General features: G+C 37.2%; 1 protein-coding gene across 6 annotated transcripts in view; it reads right to left on the bottom strand.

Moving 5' to 3' along the window:
* The window catches only part of LOC135224543 (BTB/POZ domain-containing protein 2-like), a 393,635-nt gene that overhangs the window by 92,256 nt on the left and 281,397 nt on the right, over positions 1-19,982 (bottom strand). For all 6 annotated transcript variants that reach the window (XM_064263621.1, XM_064263623.1, XM_064263626.1 and 3 more), the window contains one exon: positions 1,664-1,787. In XM_064263621.1, coding sequence (XP_064119691.1) covers positions 1,664-1,787 — 124 coding nt within the window. The remainder of the gene's footprint in view (positions 1-1,663; positions 1,788-19,982) is intronic.

The raw sequence follows: 19,982 nt of genomic DNA, 5'->3' as shown, positions 1-19,982 counted from the left end.
CTTTTTGCTAAAATATTCATAGTGAAATAAACATGACATTCTTAATATAAAATATATTCTTTCATTCCTTACATGAGATCACAGTGCATTCATCATTTATCGTCTTGTGTTGCATACAGTTTCGTAGCTTAAATGTCATGGAAGACAATGCTACCAAAAAAATTATAGGTAGGGCTATCAATATGAAAATAACAAGCAAAAGATTAAGAATAATAATCTCTCTCTCTTATCTTCATGTAGTCAGGTGTTGCTCACGTGATCATTTAATGATATCATCATGATCACAGCCCCTCAAGAGAAGAAGTCTTATGGGGTAAAAAGAATATTAAGACTTTATTATCATCACTATCATTATCACCATCACCCTTTCATATCCTATAGTGGAAATCTCTAAATGAAAGAAAATCGTTACTTTGATTTGATACCCTATATACGAATTCGTTTATCTCATTGATTTTTCTTTCCTACAATCACTCATTGATTTTTCTTTCCTACAATCAGTCTTCCTATATCCCTCTCCATATTCCTTTTTATTACATAAATAATACGATTTTCTTCATAATTCTTACATAAATCACCATAATCCTTAAATCATTGGCTTGAAGATGTTTAGCGATGAAATTCGGAACACTCCTTTTCTGCAAGTAAAACTGAGGTTTAATTAAAGTTATAATTTTTGAAAGAGAGGAAGGAACATACATCCCACCTATGTGAACTCTCGAGCGAGATTGAGAGTTTCCAGCCCTGTGATTGGCTTATCAACAGCCAATCAGGAGTGTCATCGGGGAATGGCCTAAACATCAGATGCACGGCTGATTTGAATCTATTATAGTTTGCTTGCAGTAGTGTGGCACTCTTGTGTTATGATTGTAATTATTACTGTAAAGTCATATAGTACCAGGGGTTCCACTGATACCTTAATGAATTTATGTTAAGTGGACACATTAAGTTTACTATGAATCCTTTTGTTATGCTGGTTTATCTTGAGTTCACTGAAGTCCACCCCTTCCCCATTCCTGATCACATGGTGCATGGCCACCCTTAGTGAGTTGCCTTATCATAAGACATAACATTGAGTCATTCCTCAATTTCTCATATTACATCTAGCCCATGCCACGCCCTTTGACAATGTATATATGTATATATATATATATATATAGATATATATATATATATCTATATATATATATATATATAGATATATATATATATATATATATCTATATATATATATATTATATAATACTATATATATATATATAATATACATAATATATATAATTGCATCAATTTCATCATCAACATACTCAGTCATACATTAGGTAATCTTTCCTAAAACATGGATGTGAAGACTGATTCTTTACTTTATTGTTTTGGCCAGAGCAATATATTCTATAGAAATGTATTATATTATGATTATATATATGATATATATATATATATATATATATATATATATATATATATATATATATATATACTATATATATAATTATAATCAATCATATATAAATATATATGATTTGATAATTATATATATAAATATATATGATTGATTATAATCATATATATATATATATATATACTATATATATAATTGTATAAAATTGTTATATTTATTATCATTTTATATCAATTACTTATATTTAAAATGATTCCTTACCTTATTAAACCAAGACAATCACCTAATACTTTCCGCTGGTTCATTGGTGTGACCTCAAGTGACATTCTACAACATTCTTGTTTTGTCCAACGTAGGCAAGCTTCCCAAAGGACCAACTCAGACGCTGGAAAATGGTACAAGTTATTTTCATCAATTCATACCATCTAAACATAAAAAAAATATTTAATGCAAGGCCCATCGATTATGGACATCAACCTTCTACAGGGGAGACATTAGTTATTAAAATCAAACCAGATCACTGAACTAAAACTGTACTCTCAAAGGGCTAACTGTTGCTAGATGGAGATAGCCCTTTCACCTTCTGTAGTTGCTCCTGCTTTACTTTATGCATTGCATGGCAAACTACAGATAGGACTTAAGGCTACTTGTAGCACCCCTTTGCTCCAAGCTGAATCATCTTTTGTTTTCTTTTGGTCATCCATTCACTCTGGTCTCTTCTTACCTATTGGGCTAATTTCTTCAACTCACCTTAGTCCATTTCTAATTTTCTTTGAAGAACACAGGCTTCTGGCATGCACTGTGAGTCTAGCAATGTGACTCAACTGGTTGTAAAAACTACTTTATAATCTTAATATGCTCTATCCTGGGACCACACGGTATCAATCAAAGTAGCATGATGGCATTCTGGTAACTGGGTTCTAAATACATCTGATGGTTACAAAAAAGAACAAGCCCTATTACCACACTTAACAACTCAATGCAACATCACTGCCATGGTGTATACCCTACTTGGTCACCTCAGCAGGACAAATGGTTGGAACCACATCCTTCAGAAGCTGGATAAATTAAGGCAGATAAAGAGTACAGTAACTACAGCCTCTGTCAATACAAGTTTGGAGTCATCATCACCTCCCCTAAAGGATCTACTGAATGTTATTTGACAATGGGATGGGGGTTGGAAGAGGGGGAGTTCCCTTAGCTTTAGATTCAATATCCATCTACGAGGCAGTGGAGCTGCATCCTAACATGGCAAGTTTACATATCTTAAACCTTGCTATAGGTTGACCTGGAGGCAAATGCAATACAAGGGTATCTGCGTTACTGTACTTAAATAATGCCTATCAACTTTGTAAAAGAGGATTGATTAACCAAATAAGCCCTTCCACTAAAACAATTTGAGTGGGTAACACCTTCAAATTAGAATTTGCACTGTAGCCTGACTTTAATCTCTTCTTGCAATTAAAATTATTTCTCACTGAAAATTTTCAGCTCCAAAAATGAAGTACTAACACACTGCCTGGAGCTCCAGTGTATTGTTATGGAACTGAACATTATGTGTGATGTCAAACCGGTCAAAGTGACAATTTACTGATGGAAACATAGGGATAATTGCCTTTTTTGCACTTTGAAATGCAATTTAATAGATATCCCTCCATAGATTTAGGCGATGAATGCGATTTTGGACATATGAAATAGTGCAGTTCATGTGAATATCGATGTTGGAGAAATCAAATATGTGAAAAGTTGAATACATAAGGTTCTTTGTGTGAAACTTTTATTAGAGACTGACGGATCCTGGAGACTGAGGTCACAGGATTTTTTCCATGGTTTTTTAAACTTCCCTGTCTTGGTCTTGTGTGCATTTAGAACCTTGTTGATTTCCTTTTGTGAGTTGTCCATTGGCGCAAGTCCGCCTTTCAGTTTATGCATTTTGTTAAATCAACATGGTTTAATTTTGTGATAAAATTGGGGTTCACAATTTTATCACAAAATTAAGATATGTAAAGTTAACAAAATACATGAACTGAAAAGCGGACTAGTGCCAACAGACAACTTACAAAAGGAAATCAACTTCAAAACAATTGATAACGAGGTTCCAAATGCACACAAAGCTAAGACAGGTTAGTTTAAAGAAAATTGTGGAAAAAAACCCCGGGACCTCAGTCTCCAGGATCCCGTCAGTCTCTAAAAAATTCACACAAAAAACCTTATTTGTGCAACATTTCGTCTATTCGATTTCTCCAATATCGATATTCACACGAACAACAATATTTGATATGTCCAAAATTGTATTCACCACTGAAATCTACTGAGGGATATTTATCAAACCGCATTTCAAAGTGTAGCAAAGGCAATTATCCCTATGTTTACATCAGTAAATTGTCGCTTTGACGCGTGACGTCACAAAATCACATGCGCAAATGAGTCCCAATTCGTCATTAGAGCGGGACTACAGTGTCATTACTATATTGTAGTACCAATCATTTCTGGGATTGGATTTCTCCTGCTCCCATGACATGTTCACTAAATGCTTTCAGGTAAAGTATGTACAGCCTTCACTCCTCATCACCTTTTTACTTCAGAGTTGCAGTTGTCTACTTGTATCCAAGGAAGTAATGACTTCTTATCTACAACTTCAACATAAGTTCATCTCATTGTCATGTATATTAATAATTAACAGTGATACATGAGCCTTCTGCTAACAGGTCTCTCGAGGCTGTTAATACCAACTAACATCAAATCAATATTGGGTCAAAGATTCCATATGGAAATAGAGGACACAGTTTCTACAACCAACCATGATAATTACTACCAATATATAATAAACTTCCAATGAAATGGGATGAAATGATTAATATTAAAGATGAGAGTAAACTCCCTACCTTTCTACTAGTGTATATACCATATCAAATAAGCTCAAATACCTTTACAATGCTCAAATACCTTTACAATGTCACAAATTGATAACATAGCAATGACTAAGTTACAACTACAATCTACTTCAGCACTTAACCATACAATGCACAGAAAGGATATATAAAGAAAACAAGCAACCTTATTTTTGGACATTGCATGCAAAAATAGTTTTTGAAGAAACCACGTAAAAAAATTGTTATCTCTAAAGTATACAGAATTGACACCTTGATTGGGCACAGCAATCATCTTCCAAATTAACTTTATGTTACCGAGGTTCCAACCTCGGTACATTTGGTAGCAATGGCCGTGCAGCGTGAAGGCACCATATGTTTTCGCTCTCTCTTCTCCTCTTCTCTTCAACACATCTCTTCTCTCTCTCTCTTCTCTTCAACACCACTCTCTCTCTCTCTCTCTCTCTCTCTATTACCTAAGGCAATTAAATCAGACTGGTGAACTACAAAAATACATTTATTAAGAGCAAAGCATAAACTAAATAACTCAGGTTCTTAACAAAACGATTAAATGAAAGTTTGAATTCAAAATCCAAATAACTCAGAAAACCCTGGGAATCGAACTAAACCCGTCCATCCCACCTTTATAATACCCAACATTAGTTTAGTCATAAAACTAAGAAAAGTCACAGCACAGTCTAGTAACACCACGGAACATATACAAACCTTAACATTGAAAACTGCAAATGGTGTCAGTAACTCATTGAGACTCAATAAGGTCACAAATCTTGCAATGAAGCTTAACACAAACAAATATGCATTTTAAAGTTTATATTCTCATGTGGGTAAGTTCCGCTGGCAAATCAAGGCATTCACTATTCTCCCAAAGTACTGTAATTATCTTAATTAGCCTAACCCACGATTTAGTAATGGCAAGATAGTCCCGCCCTAGCGACGAGTTTGGAACTCATCAGCATCCAAAGAATACTGTGTCTGTTCAGTTCAAGCTAAAAAAACATCCCGTTGTGGGCATGACATCAGGCGGGAGGCAGTCACACCTGCAAGTTAACTTGGTGAATCAGTCACTGAAGGAGCTTTCAATACAGTGCTGCATAATTTGGCAGTTTTTGGTTGTTTTCCCGTGAGGAGTAAAGAAAACAACACTAGATTCTTTGGGTTTCCCCAAAATAATGAAGATAAGAAGAAATGGGTTTACCTGTGCAAAAGAGAAGACCCAATAAATACTAAGGAAACTCGAGTGTAAGTCTAAATTTTGAGAAGTACTTTCAAATGAGAGTAAAGAATAGAACACTTTCGTATCATTTTCAAAGGGGCCTCATTGTGTCTTCAAAGCCACTACAGAAGTTATATGCTGTGGTGAAGGAGAAGTATGATATTTCATAAATTCTGTTGTGAATTTTAGCAACTGTTAAAGGATTCATTTAATACTAGATGTTATGGGACGGACAGCCTAACCTCGAAGACGAAAAAATCTACAAACAGGAGGGTGGAGACGGAACGAGAATGGTCTTTTACAATGATTTCATTATACAACTAAACTGTAGTAAATTTAACAAGATGAAGAAATAGAAGCATCAGCTTACTCAAACATAAACATGAAACCTTAGCGTATATGTGGTTGCACACACAACGATAAGAACTACTACTCTAAATTCACTTTTCACACCTGGAAAAATTACCAAAAATTATCCTCATTAGAATGCATCAACGATCTGAATCTACAGCTGAATGGGTATGCAATAGTTACATAACTCTTTTAACGGCTGCCCAAAGGATGGCAAACTTATGTGGATAAAGATCTAATATTGCCCCAATCACAATACGAGACTTTCTAGATTCTAAATGGCTTGGCTACACGCACACACAGACATTGTGGTTGGATCACAAGCAAAAAACCAAAGCAAGAAACAAGATCTCCCACATTTACATTAATTGTTCTGATTGACAAATTTTCCCACAGCCACACTTTCCCCTTAACATTACTAAATACATGCAGAACAATTGGCTTAATGAGACAGAACACACAAAATCCAAACACATGTACTCACCCTAGACTTGAGACACTCAGGGCAAGATGCTGTGCCGTTCGCTGGATACAGTAGTTGAGGCACAACACCCGCTGAATTTTAATACACATAGACAGACAAGCACCAAAACCATACAAGAACTCCAAAATAAAACAACGTAACAATCACTATGTAAACGAATACCAACAACTCTAAAACAACACAATAAATCATACAACAACTCAGAAACACAACTCACTGCACAAACAACACTAACATCAGAGACAACTCGACAAATCAATACACAAACAACCGCCAACACTGTTTCCAACAAACAACTCACAAACGTCAAAACACAAAATCAAATACAACAGACACTCTTTAGCTCAACAACAACCAGACAAGACACATGAACAACAACTATACAATATCAAAATCTATCAAATCACACAATAACACCTGACCATCAATAGACTCTGCCTTATCTCTGTCCTTTATGACTGTTCATTACAGGCTGCTTGACTGACCTGGCTACCACGCCAGCACACAACCCAAACGATTGCCCAACAAGCAAACCACTCGTTAACTATCCACCCACCACTTACGCTATCTCTCTCTCTCTCTCTCTCTCTCTCTCTCTCTCTCTCTCTTTTTTGGAAAACCACAGACAAATACATACTACACAGTCCTAACAGCAATACAAACATGAAACACGACACATCAACCATACAAAATCACCTAAACTCCTCCAATCAATCCCGACAATTGCAAACAACCCAACTATGCTCTCACTTACTCTCTCTCACAAGCAACCCTCGAGAATGTTGTCAAATGCAACAACCAGATCTCACCTCCATAACATTTCCTACCTCTTTGAGTGTACCAGGAAGAAGGAAAAGTTGCGCTACGCTTGGTCGCTATTCAATTCAGTTAGAGAGAATATATACTACATGGAACAATTTAGATCAAAATACAGTTTCAACTAATATAAGATTTAATATGACAAATTTCTGTTGTATTTTTACCTCCTTACCTTTTTCCTTAAGTTGATAATGCATGACTTTGGGTAATGCCTAAGACAAATGAAATGTGATCCTATTATATAAGTAACTTCCCTGTCCAAACGTAAATATGAATAAAAACCGGAGCATTTCTCCCTGTGACGTCATCAAGCTTGCACGTGGGTTGACACTGCATTCTTTGGATATTGGGACTCATTTGCGCATGTGATTTTGTGATGTCACTCCCGGTCGAAGCGACATAAACATAAGGATAATTGCCTTTGTTACACTTTGAAATGTGATTTAGTAAATATCCCTCCATAAATTTAAGTGGTGAATTCAATTTTGGACATATGAAATACTGTAGTTCATGTGAATACGATATTGGAGTAAGCGAATAGGCAAAATGTTGCATAGTTAAATTTTGAAGCAAGTTATGGGTGTTTTTCTAAATGTCAGACTGAACGAGAGCTGATCATCTTTATCAGACCTATTGGCCTGTAACTGATGGTTTGATAAAGATCTTTATTCGTTTTTTTTGCTCGGAATTACTACAGCAATTTTCCATCTTCTTGGTAAGACTCCAGTATCCCAAATTCTATTAATAATCTTCAAGTGGAAAGTTTTTGTCTTCTCGGTAACTGTCGAAGCATTACATACAGGATAGTATCCTCACAGGGAGAGGTCTCACCCATTGTTGAAAGGGCACCTTGTAGCAAACACAGAGAGAATTTAGCATTGTAAGCTTCAAAATTACCACCAGATTATTCTAAAGGAACCTGGGAGTTCCTCATCCTCTGAAAGTCGGTGCACTTGAAATATTAGGAAAGTGCTGACCTCGGTATTCAGCTACATCTTTGGGACTTGTTAATTAGTGAATCTCCAGCCTTTCAAGTGGGTGTTTTAGGATGAGAAAATTTCCCTGCAAGCTTCCTAACTTTCTTCCACACTAGTCTAGATGGAGATTTTGAATTAATCCCATTTATGTAGTATATCCATGTATTCCTTTTTGCACTACGAAAATATCGACTTTGTTTGGCCATAGCTCATTGATATATTATCTTATCAGTAGATGTGCCACGTGACTTGTATTTTTTATAGCATCTAATTTTTCTGAGAAAAGCACATTTCTTATCCCACCAAAGGACAGCAGGCCTTTGTAGTTTTCCACTTGTTCCTGGTATAGCAGCCTCTGCACAGGTTAACACTGTATTTGAAAAATAGCCATATGCTTCTAAGTGGCATTTAAAAGATTCTTAAGTTTTTTCTAATCTGATGCCCGCCTTATATTACACCCAGTCTGCTTTCATTACCTTCCATTTTGGTGGTGCTTCTGTAGGAGCATTCCTGACGAACTTCAAATGGACAGGAAAGTGATCACTACCGTGCACATATTCATCAACTGACCAGCTAAAATTTAAAGCTATGTCTGTTGTTGTAAGTCATCATACCATCATTAGAAGCACAATATTATTATTATTATTATATTAATAACTTCCTCATTATATATAGAATCAACGGCCCACACAACAGATTGTAAGCATTAAAATCTCCTAGAAGCAGGAATGGTGATAGTAATTGACTTAACAATGACCGAATGTCAGCTAATGAAAAACCAGATCTAGGAGGAAGGTATATGGAACAGACAGTAATCTGCTCGTCTAAAATTATCTTTACTGCAAGTGCCTGTAATTTTGTAGTAAATGGTATTTCATTTGTTTGGTTTTATGTACAGCCCTCCACAGTGATGATTCCCTCTCTGGCGGGTCCTTGTACGCTTTCTAAATAAGTTGCTTCTTATATTCTATAATTGACTTTTAGTGTTTTCTCATCAGTATCGTATAGTCTTGGTGCGCAAAGTTCAAATGCTCTCTCACCTGACTTACAACTTGTTCTAAGTTCGAACAGCTTATATGCTTCACTTGCATGTCTGATCACAATATTTATTTCTGGTCTAAAGAATCTTAAGCAGTTTCTTAAATATGTTGGTTCCCCATATTCCAGTGTTTTAATGACTGTAAGAAGTACGTATTTTGCATTCTATTCTTGCGTTTACTGGGAGCCAATGTAGCTCGATTAGTGCCGGGGTTATTCATTCTGTCACGGCAACGGAATCCTTTTATTAATCTGGCGGCTCTATTTTGTACTCCTTGCAATTTTCTTAGTAGGTAGTTAGGAAGACCGTAATATATGACGTTGCAGTAGTTAAGCCTCGAAAGAATTTGGTTACAAATTGCTATTTTCAGATTTTCAGAGTATCCTTGTTTAAATATTTTCCGATAAATGCATTGTTTCTAATATGATAATTGCAAGTATTACAATATGCAATATGATTTTTCATCAATATTTTTTTATGGAATACGAGCCAATATCTAGTTATTCTTTTGAAGTGTTCATATTTTCGTAGTGCACTATCAGATCCAAACAACATACTCAGTTTTTTCTCCCTTGAGTTTTAGTTACTTTGCTGACATCCACTTTTTTATATCATTGCATAGCCTTTCCGTTTATTTATAATGAATGTGACTAGTTTCTTTTATTGGAGATATCACGCATTCAGGCTCAACTTTTATGTCACTCATAATCTCACTGTGTTTGTTTTGTATCACTAAGTCGATGTTATGGTTCAATAATGATGTCGGTTTCTTCACAACATTTACAAGATCGTGACTTTCAAGTACCTATAAATTCTTTGAAATAATTGTCATCATTATTTTTAAATTCGAATTGAAGTCACCATAAATCAGTGTATTTTTGTTATCAGCTGACGAGTTTAGGAAGTTACTGAATTCGACTAGGAATGATCTCTTACTTATGCTTGGTGGTTTGTAAACTTAGCATTTGTATGTGTTCATTTATGTGAGTAATTTTAATGTTGATATATTCATATGTATTGAACACATTTTGGTTCATTATGGATACTTTGTATATTTTTTTTTTAACAAAGATTCCCACTCCACCACCTTTGTTGCTTTCTATCGGTACGTGGTAAAAGTTGTGAGTCCTTGGGGGCATTTCGGTTATTTTAGAATAATCACTAACATTATAACTTGGCTAAGTCTCCGTTAGCATACATATATCTAGATTGTGATCATTTATAAGATTTCTAATAATGTTATTTTTATTTCCTACTGGCTGTATGTTTATTAAATTGCATATATTATTCGTCAAAACCATGATCCGTATTATTTTTCGCCCTTGATACTTGTTCTTTATATACTATGCACTTATTCTCATCATATGTTTCATGTTAAGTCTCACTACGGCTTTACGTGACTTCCGAACCATGTCGAGAGTGAACTTCTATCACCAGAAATACACATCTCTCACTCCTCAATTGAATGGCCGAGAATCGAACCTGCAACCACCGAGGTGGAACGCCAACACCATACCAACCACGACACTGAGGCGCTTCTAATCCCTGGGGCCAGCCCTAGGAGAGCTGTTAATCAGCTTAGTGGTCTGGTATAACTAACATATACTTAAGCGAAGTGTCCTGCTCATACTTGTAAGATTCACAATTCCTATCTCTAGGACTATGTTCCTTCTTACAGTTTATACAATTCAACTGTCTTGAACAATCACCATGCTCTGCGAGACAGCATGTACCACAGAGCTTAGGTTGTATACATACTTGGGATTTGGATGACCATAACAAAAACAGTTGAAACACTGAAATGGCCGGAGCTTAAAAGGAATAATATTGATTATTTGTTTTAACTTCAATGAAATTTATGAAGTCTTCATCATAAAATGTAAAAATAATCCTGGACGACCTAGGTGCTTTAAATACTCTCCAAATGTTCTTCCTCTGAAAATTCATATTTTAAATACTCTCCAAATGTTCCTCCTCTGAAATTTCATATAAGTCATGGTGGAAGATGACACCTTTAGTATTGCTAAAATTGTAGTGAGGCTTTACTTCTTTGATCTTACCTTCTGGGGTAATCCTCCAGCTGGATATTATGGCTGCCTGTTCCACATCCAATGATTCAGCATGGATCAAGAAGCTGTTTTGTCCAAAGCGTGTAATTCTGGAATTATTGATGACTCCTATCTGATGTTCCGAAAACCTGAACAGTATTAAGTTGTCCCAATTTTCTTGGACTGCTACTACAAGCCATTTTAGTGGCTTGGGGGTTCTTGCTACTGAGTGTTTAATTATTTTGTTATCAAACGGGTTTTATTGATAATATACCTTTAGGTTAGAAGGGGCCCTTTTTTACTGACAAACACAAGATATTCATTCTAGACTTCTAAAATTCAGAGAAGGCAACCAAAGTCTCTTTATAATCTAAAAAAGTTATCAAAACCGGCCAGGACTAAAAAGTATCTGCCAATTTTATTCAAATTTTCTTAATAATTCCATATTTGCTAAATTTCTCATTTATTATTTCGTATCTCATATCTAAAGGAAGAGACTCAATGATCAAGGTAGATTTACCTTTCTCAGGCTCAAAACTTGGGCAAATAAATAGTTGCCACTAATTTATTTGCACTTACAGTAGATTCCAAAGCAGATGCCTCATGTCTCTATGTCGATCCATGCCATCAACATTTGGAAAATTTTCAATCTCCAAGGTGGGTGCAGAGGTCATCATCTGTGCCAAAACAGTATCATACGAGGGCCCGGGGGTATACTCAAACCTTTATTGCTACAGCTTATAAAGATCGAATATACAGAAAAAAGTAAATCTGAAAACCTTATAAAGATATCATCAGCCTTTCATGGAGAATATTCTTCTACTAATGGCACAAGTGAGAACCAAATCCCAAATGTCAACCCCTTACCATACCCTACAGGGATGGCACAACATGATTAGAGTGGCCCAAGTGTAAGCCAAACCCACTTGCTAGGACTGAGAGTATTACTAGAATACAATCATTCCCACCCTAATTATATTATGGGCAAACCACATAGAATGTTGAGAGTCCTATTTCCAGAACTAGAGCCCCTGGAATCCATGGTCCATCTTGGCAGAATTAATTCCAGCTTTGAAATATCAATCTGATATCTCCCAGGTCCGAACATTATTGAATAGTTGTTGATCCTACAACAGTTCATACTATTTAGCTTTGGATATAAATCCAGTCCCAGCTATGATATTTTTTTCTATTTGTCGGTCCAACGAATTTTACAAAACGTGGATAATTCCACAAAATTATACCTAAGAAACATATATTATGAATCCCCTTTGCTTCCTCCATGTAAAGTAATGTTAAAAAGCATACGCCTCTTGATTTTTTCTTTCTCTCTCACCGACGCATTTCATAGTTCTCGTTTCTTTCGCCTGTGCTGCCCTCTATCGCTTGTTGCAGGTAATACAAGGCAATGTGGGAAATTCTGCCTCACTCTCTCCCAAAACCCAGTTCGGGTCAGGTCACACCTGCTAAACTAACCCCAACTCCCCGCCCCGGCCGTGCAGAGCATCCGCTTGGCTCTACAATTAAACTCATGTGTCTGTGCCATCACATGAAAAGCCCTTGCCTACAGATGCCTTGAAGAAGTTGACTTCCTTCACCTACATCTTACGAAGATACGTATATCTTAGGAGGAGGACTCCCACAGCATGTTATGCTGTAGACGACAACCCAAACCATGCACATGCTACAGGACTCCACTTCTTCCCCTCCTTGTAATATGCAGTCCAGGAGTACATTTTTATTTTCCCTAGAAGGGGTATCTCGTCCGCTTTGAAAAGGATGCTGATGCTATTGTCCTTTCTTCTGTTGTCAGAATGAAGTCGATCCAAGACACATCAAATTTGAACAAACATATTGTTTCTATAAATCTTAATATATAAAATATTTATTTTATGATTGGCTAATCTGGGGAGCCCTCAGAAAAGTGTGCTGATGAATCCTAAGAGTGGTAGTTGACCAACTCAGTCAAAAGGTTTCTCATTAGGAACAATTCCCACCTTACATCTAGCAGACTTTTTCTGAGGCTGGGACTTTGCTGGGCTACTCTTTGCAGACAGCTGTCTTATCCCAAAAGCACTCACACAAGAATATGGAAGGTTATATGGAAGGTTCTGAATAGATTCCCTGCACAACCCAGTTTTCCAGATGGCAACTGGAATGAAGTCTGGACCTCTTGCAGTTTGGGTCCATGGTAGATCAAATCCCAAAATTGCGACCCTAGGATTTAAACAGAGTCTGACTCTCACGTACCAGGAAAAGGCTTTGAGATTGCCTTCATTTGAAAATGGGAAGATATTCTGTCTGTGGACCTAGAAGGGGTCTCTGGCAAACAGGCCGACCTGACTCTACTGTTCATATAAGTGATAATAGATATAGATGCCTCCTTGACAGGGTGGGGAGGCCACTGAAATGACTGTCAGTTAGGGGGAAGATGGTCATCTGACCTGGGGCTATTGGCTATCTTTCCATCTCAGAAAATTGAAACGACTGCAATGTCTTATATCAAGAGATTAGGCACATGCTGCGCTCTCAATTCAACAATTGCTAACATACTTCCACAATCTGAAAGTGAACCAATTTGCCACACATGAGACAACTTCCATTGTATGTGTCTCTGAACCTGAGATGGAAAGATGCAGTCCTACAAGACTGGGACAAATGGAGGACGATATACAGTTTTCCTTCATTATTCCAGATTTCAAAACCTTTGAACAATCTTCTAGCTTTCAACAGAACTGCTTACCTAGTATTCCTGAATTAGCCAAACAGTCATTGGTTCCTTATTTCTTCAACAACATGCAAGAGCATAGATTCCAATGCCATTTTTGTTCTATCCAATACAGAAGGAGACGTTGTCTAAGCATCCTCCTTCCTGACCCATGCCCTTCACATTTAATTTTAATGATACGTGACCTGCAATTTGAGTTTTACGTCTGGCCTACCGTGAAGATTATTTGCCTAACATTGCTAATTACTTAGTGCAAAAACTACAGACTTCATTTATCAAACAATGGAAAGTGCGGTTAGATTATCTCCACACTGAGAGCACAGTTGAAATCTGTTAACACAATTTTACATTTTTAAGGTCATGCACCTTGCTTTTACAGCAATCATGACATACAAGGCAGCATTGGCAGAACCCTTGCCTTATGGTTTTGGAACTGACTCTAATATAGAAATTGTTGATTCCATTCTCCAGTCTTTTACACTGCAAAGTTCAGCTCCTGTAAGGTTTCCCATTATCTGGTCCCTGCAATCCCCTCAATTAATGAGCTTCATACAACTACAATTCATATGCTGCAAACGGCAGTCTGCATGACTGCTTTGGTATCAGGAGCTCGGATTAACATACTAGGCTCTCTTAGTTGCCTTTTACAGTTGTCTCATGGTTTATCATTCATGGCCAAGGATGAGTGCCTTTATAAAGGGAAAATCCTTTTACTAATAAAGGGATTCAGTATTTCACAGTATAAAATACTATGTCCAGTAAAGCACTTAAGGCTTACCTAGATGTTAGGGTAAACATCCCAGATGGTCCTAATTTTCGTACATCTTAGCACAAACAAACGAATCTCTCTACATGGGCTGAGAATTATTTAAGTGGCCCTCATTAAAATGGCAGATCCTTACTCCTTTCCTAAGTTGCACGATATCCAAACGGTGAGTACGTCGTTAACTGCCTCTGGAAATGTGCCCTTCAAAGAAGTCTTCAAGTGTACGGAGTGGTTATTAGAGGCAGATTTCCTGAACTGGTGAAGGCACAATAATCATACAGCCTGACCAGACTTAATTATATAAGTCACTGCAGAATCACTATGAATAATGCATTTATAGGTTTGTGTGTCTTCTGTTCTTAATTGCCAGACCTTAATGGGTGTCCAGGATAAAGAAAATTGTTGATAGCATATGACTCTACCTTGAATAAAAAAAAAAATCATGAAACACTATTGGCACGAGAGTGGTGGTCATGCTGAGATACTCCTGGGGAAGGCACAATAATTCCGCAGCCAGCCCAACATAATTAGGAAAGCCACCTTTGAATTACATACAGTATACAAGATGTGTATTGTTTCCTGTTCTTTATTGCCAAACCCTATGGGTATCCGGGATAAAGAAAATGGTTAATAACCTGCGAATATACTTCAGACCAAAAATTATTCTAGGTTGTTGTGATATATTTAGTTGGAGCTAGGCCATTTCGTCCCGTCAACTTCTTTTGTAAGCTTATTTGAGGATTAACAGTGACTACACTATCAAGTAAACAGGTTTTGGCATAGGAAAACTTATTACTGGTAGCCGCTGAGTGTCCTCAAATCCAACCACTTTCCTTGGCAAAAACACATGGGATTAGGGAGAACATTTTGATACGTGGATAAACTGAAAATTATATGATCAAATTTCTTCCCAAGATTTGTTTCAAATACAGTAATCTATCAAATACCTGGATCTTCATTATCCGAAACTTGAAATTATCTGGACACAACTGGATCCCAGGGACCAGAGGTACACACAAACAAATTATACAGATAATATATATACAGTATGCTCCCTATATTCACAGGGGTTAGGGACCACAACCATCTGTGAACAGAGAAATCTGCAAGAAGTTATTATCACACTCTAAAAACAGTTATAACTGCCTATTTTAATAGTTCAAACACCAAATATACTTAAAACTAAAATGTTTACAACAGCCTATTTTAATAGTTTACCGGCTATTTTAATAGTTCAAACACCAAATATGCCTTAAACTATCATCCTAAAAAACTTAATGCTATTTCAAATTCATCTTGCATTATTACCATTAAAAATACATGGCTGACAACTACATGTGACAACTAATCAAGTCATCCCTAAATTCAGGCACAGCCAATTTCGCTCATACAGTCTTTTTTTAGTTTTGTTTTTAAGTTCATGATACAGTAATTCATATTTCATTGAGAGAAAAGAGAGAGAAAAAAAAAACTCATATACTAGTGACAGTATGTACACAAAGCATCCGAGCTACAAGCTGTGCGATTGGATATTTCTAACCCTTCTAACCAATCAGCATGGAGAAAAAGGTGGTACTCTGCTGTTCGATTGGATACTTCCAACCCTTCCAGTCAATAGCCTGTTATCGTGAAGAGAGAGAGAGAGAGAGAGAGAGAGAGAGAGAGAGAGAGAGAGAGAGAGAGAGAGAGAGAGAGAGAGAACAAAAATATAATTCATATACTGGTGCTAGTAGGTACACAAAGCATCCGAGCTACAAGCTGTGTGACTGACTACTTCCAACCAATCAGCATAGAGAAAAAGCTGGTACTCTGCTGTGTGATTGGATATTTGCAACTCTTCCAGCTAATAGCCTGTCGTCATGAAGTGTGTGTGTGTGTGTGTGTGTGTGTGTGAGTGTGTGTGTGTGTGTGTGTATGTGTGAGAGAGAGAGAGAGAGAGCGTAGAAGAGAGAGAGTAGATGAAGAGTAGATTAGAGTAGTAGAGAGTAGAGTAGGTTGGGTGAGCTGCTATTATGTTTTGTTTACATTGTAAAAACAACTACAAATGTCAGGCCAATCTTTTTTTTTTACATATTACAATGATAACAGACAAATATAATACAGCATCAATGGATTCTGTAAGTGAAAAACACATTATTAATATTTTGCTCTGTTTTTCATAAAAGGATATGTATACTGAGAGAGAGAGAGAGAGAGAGAGAGAGAAACTCGGTATGCTTGCAATGGTAAGCTGTTTGTGATTTTGAGGGATTTTACTTTAACATTTTATTGATATTTTCACTGTGTTTACATTAATATTAATATTTGGTAATTAGTAAATAATTTTTATCACAAAAAATTTAGTTACAAAAAAATAAAAAGACAGTAATCAATGAAATACAGTAATTAGTGAATTACTGCTCCACAAAAAAATCTAAGTTAGTGGATTTTCCAGGATATATTTGGAGAGATATTGCGCAAAAAAACCTGTGATTCACTGAAGGTACGAATGCTGATCTGGAATCCAAAGGCACCCACTGCATATATTATATTAATTAATATATATATAATATATATATATATATATATATAGATATATATTATATTTATATATATATATATATATATATAGATATATATTATATATATATATATATATATATATATATCTATATTATATATATATATATATCTATATTATATATTTATTTATCATACATACATATAAATTGAGCAACAAATGTCCTATGATATCTAATTTGCTCTACCTTGGAATTAACATATTTTCTTGTATGTTAGCCGAAGGGGAATTTTTTTAGTCTATAAGAAATTCGTCGGCTTACGGCACGAACCATGCAACCAACCAATTCAACACGCACGGTGAAGCATTCTAGATCAGACAGGTACCATGAGAGGTATAAGTTAATGCCACCTCTCACCTACACATCACTGTCGCGTGCTCAGTATTCGTTGTTTGGAGTCAGCATCAACCTATCTCGACCTCGGTAACGTTGTAGTGCTTTTTGTCTGTATATACCCTTTTTATGAGTTCTATCACATTACCATGATTTCATATATATATATATATATATAGATATATATATATATATATTATATATATATACATACATTGAGGTACAAATGCCCTTTAATGTCTAATTCGCTCTATCTTGGAATTAATATATTTTCATATATGTTAACCAAAGGGGAATTTTTTAGTCAATAAGAAATTCGTCAGCTCACGGGCATGAACCATGGAACCAACAAATTCAGGACACAGTGAAGCATTCTAGACCACACAGCTAACACGAGAGGTATAAGTTAATACCGCCTCTCTGTGTATATATCTCAGCTGGTTCTCTTTTCTCTTGTGCCTCTCTCTCAGCTGCTTGGGATGCTCTTTCAGCCGCTTCTCTTCTCTCTCGTGCTTCTCTTTTCCCTTGTGCTTTTCTCTCCTTTTCCCTTTCAGCTGCCTTGAATGCTCTCTCTGCAGCTTCTTCCAACTTATAAGTTTTGCGCCCTTTAACCCCATGGCTTTTCTGGCTTCGGTGAAGGCCCTAACCTCCTCCAGTGCTGCGTTACTGGCCATCTTCTCATAGGTAAAACGCTAGTAGTCTAGCCTAAGAATAATAGGATGGTAGGCAGTTGCAAAAACTACCAACATCTCCACGGGTATGTAGAATACTCAACGTTATACCAGGGAAATAACAAGGATCCCTATGGCTGGAATATCTGCAGAAGCAGACGAGATGACAGCCAAATGTTGAAAATGTCCTCCAAGCAGTGCGGAAATCTCATGCAAGTGTCTTGGAAAATAACAGTAAAACAAATTGTAAATGCCTCATGCAATTTGCGTGGAGATGGCAGTCTAATAGTATGAATGAAATCTACTATGGTATGGAAAACTCACACAGCCAACGTGGAAATGTTAGTCAAACCAATTGTAAATGCTTCACGCAAGGGGTGTGGGAACTGGTATATCTAATGATTGTAAATGAAATCCACTCCGGTGTGGAAAACTCAGGCAGGCGACATGGAAATGCAAAATGCGGTTGTAAATCAAGTTAGATAATAACAGCGTAACTAAGCTGTAACAGTCCTGTAAATTGTTACTATGTATGGGTGGAAGGAGGCTAACCAAACATGGACAGAGTGCGTAGCCAAGAAGACACCGGCACTCCATACGTGGATGAAGGCTTCCAATGCAACATCTGTTGAGGAGGTCTTAAGAGTTTTTCTAATTGGAAGACTTCCTATCCTATGCTTGGCCTGGTATTGCCACCCAATTGGTGGACAAGGCTCCTTAAATTATTTTGGAGTGCTGTAGATGGGCAGATGCCTAAAACACCCACCATCTGCCGCAGAGTTCTTTGAAGAAGAAAATTCGGCCTGCTCTCCCTCTCATTCCTACTGCCACCTCTCAGCCTACCAAGCACCCCAATAATCTTCCACGGAAGCCTGTGTGTGGGCGTTGCAATAAACAAGGGCACATCAACCACGAAGCAATGCCTCTCAAAAGCAGATCTTCCTTAGCCAGCTCCTGCTACTCCTCAGAATGGAAATCATCATAATCATTTGAATAATGGCCATTGGAACAGAAATAACAGGCCCAGGCCTGATTTTAGCAAGAGTTTCTCTGACTCATGTAAAGTGCATGGGCACACTGCTGCCTGGGCGGGATGCCCCAAGAAAGCTTCTGTTTCTGCCATTGTCATGGCAGTGACGAATCCTTCAGCTCTAGGCACTCCTGCTCAATGCCCTATATTTGTCACAACTCCCAGAGGTCGCTATCCTGCCCACCAGGTCCGAGCTTTCAACGTCACTAGTGCGCAGATATCCATCATTCAAGACGATGAAATTCCTTATGGAGCTTGGGTTGATTCATTACTATAAAAAGCCTGAACCATGTCAAAATGTTCCTGCCTACTGTCCGATTGAGAGTCACACAACCTCACCGCTCTATGATATGCACCATGGCAGTAGCTACTTATATTCCAGGAGGTTATGACTTCCTACTAGGACAAGATTTTAAGTCTCCTCCTACCTTTGTACCACCTCAGGGAACCCCCTCTTACATAGCTCCACACCAATTCTACGGTCTTCCAAGAACTATCTCTGCCAGTGCCACTTGGAGGTACCAGGCAGTGCCTCGCTCCGTCCCTCATGGATGCTGAGCCATTGTCGAATCCTCTCACTACGCCCTGAACGGCCTCAGTGCCAGTGCAAGAATCGAGTCTCCCTCCCGGAACTCTCACTCCCAGTTGCTTTCCCTCCGCTGGCTTGGC

Source organism: Macrobrachium nipponense, chromosome 12 (genome assembly GCF_015104395.2).
Source record: "Macrobrachium nipponense isolate FS-2020 chromosome 12, ASM1510439v2, whole genome shotgun sequence".
NCBI lineage: Eukaryota > Metazoa > Arthropoda > Malacostraca > Decapoda > Palaemonidae > Macrobrachium > Macrobrachium nipponense.
The sequence above is the reverse complement of the archived record's forward strand: the minus strand, read 5'-3'. Positions and strand labels throughout refer to the sequence as shown.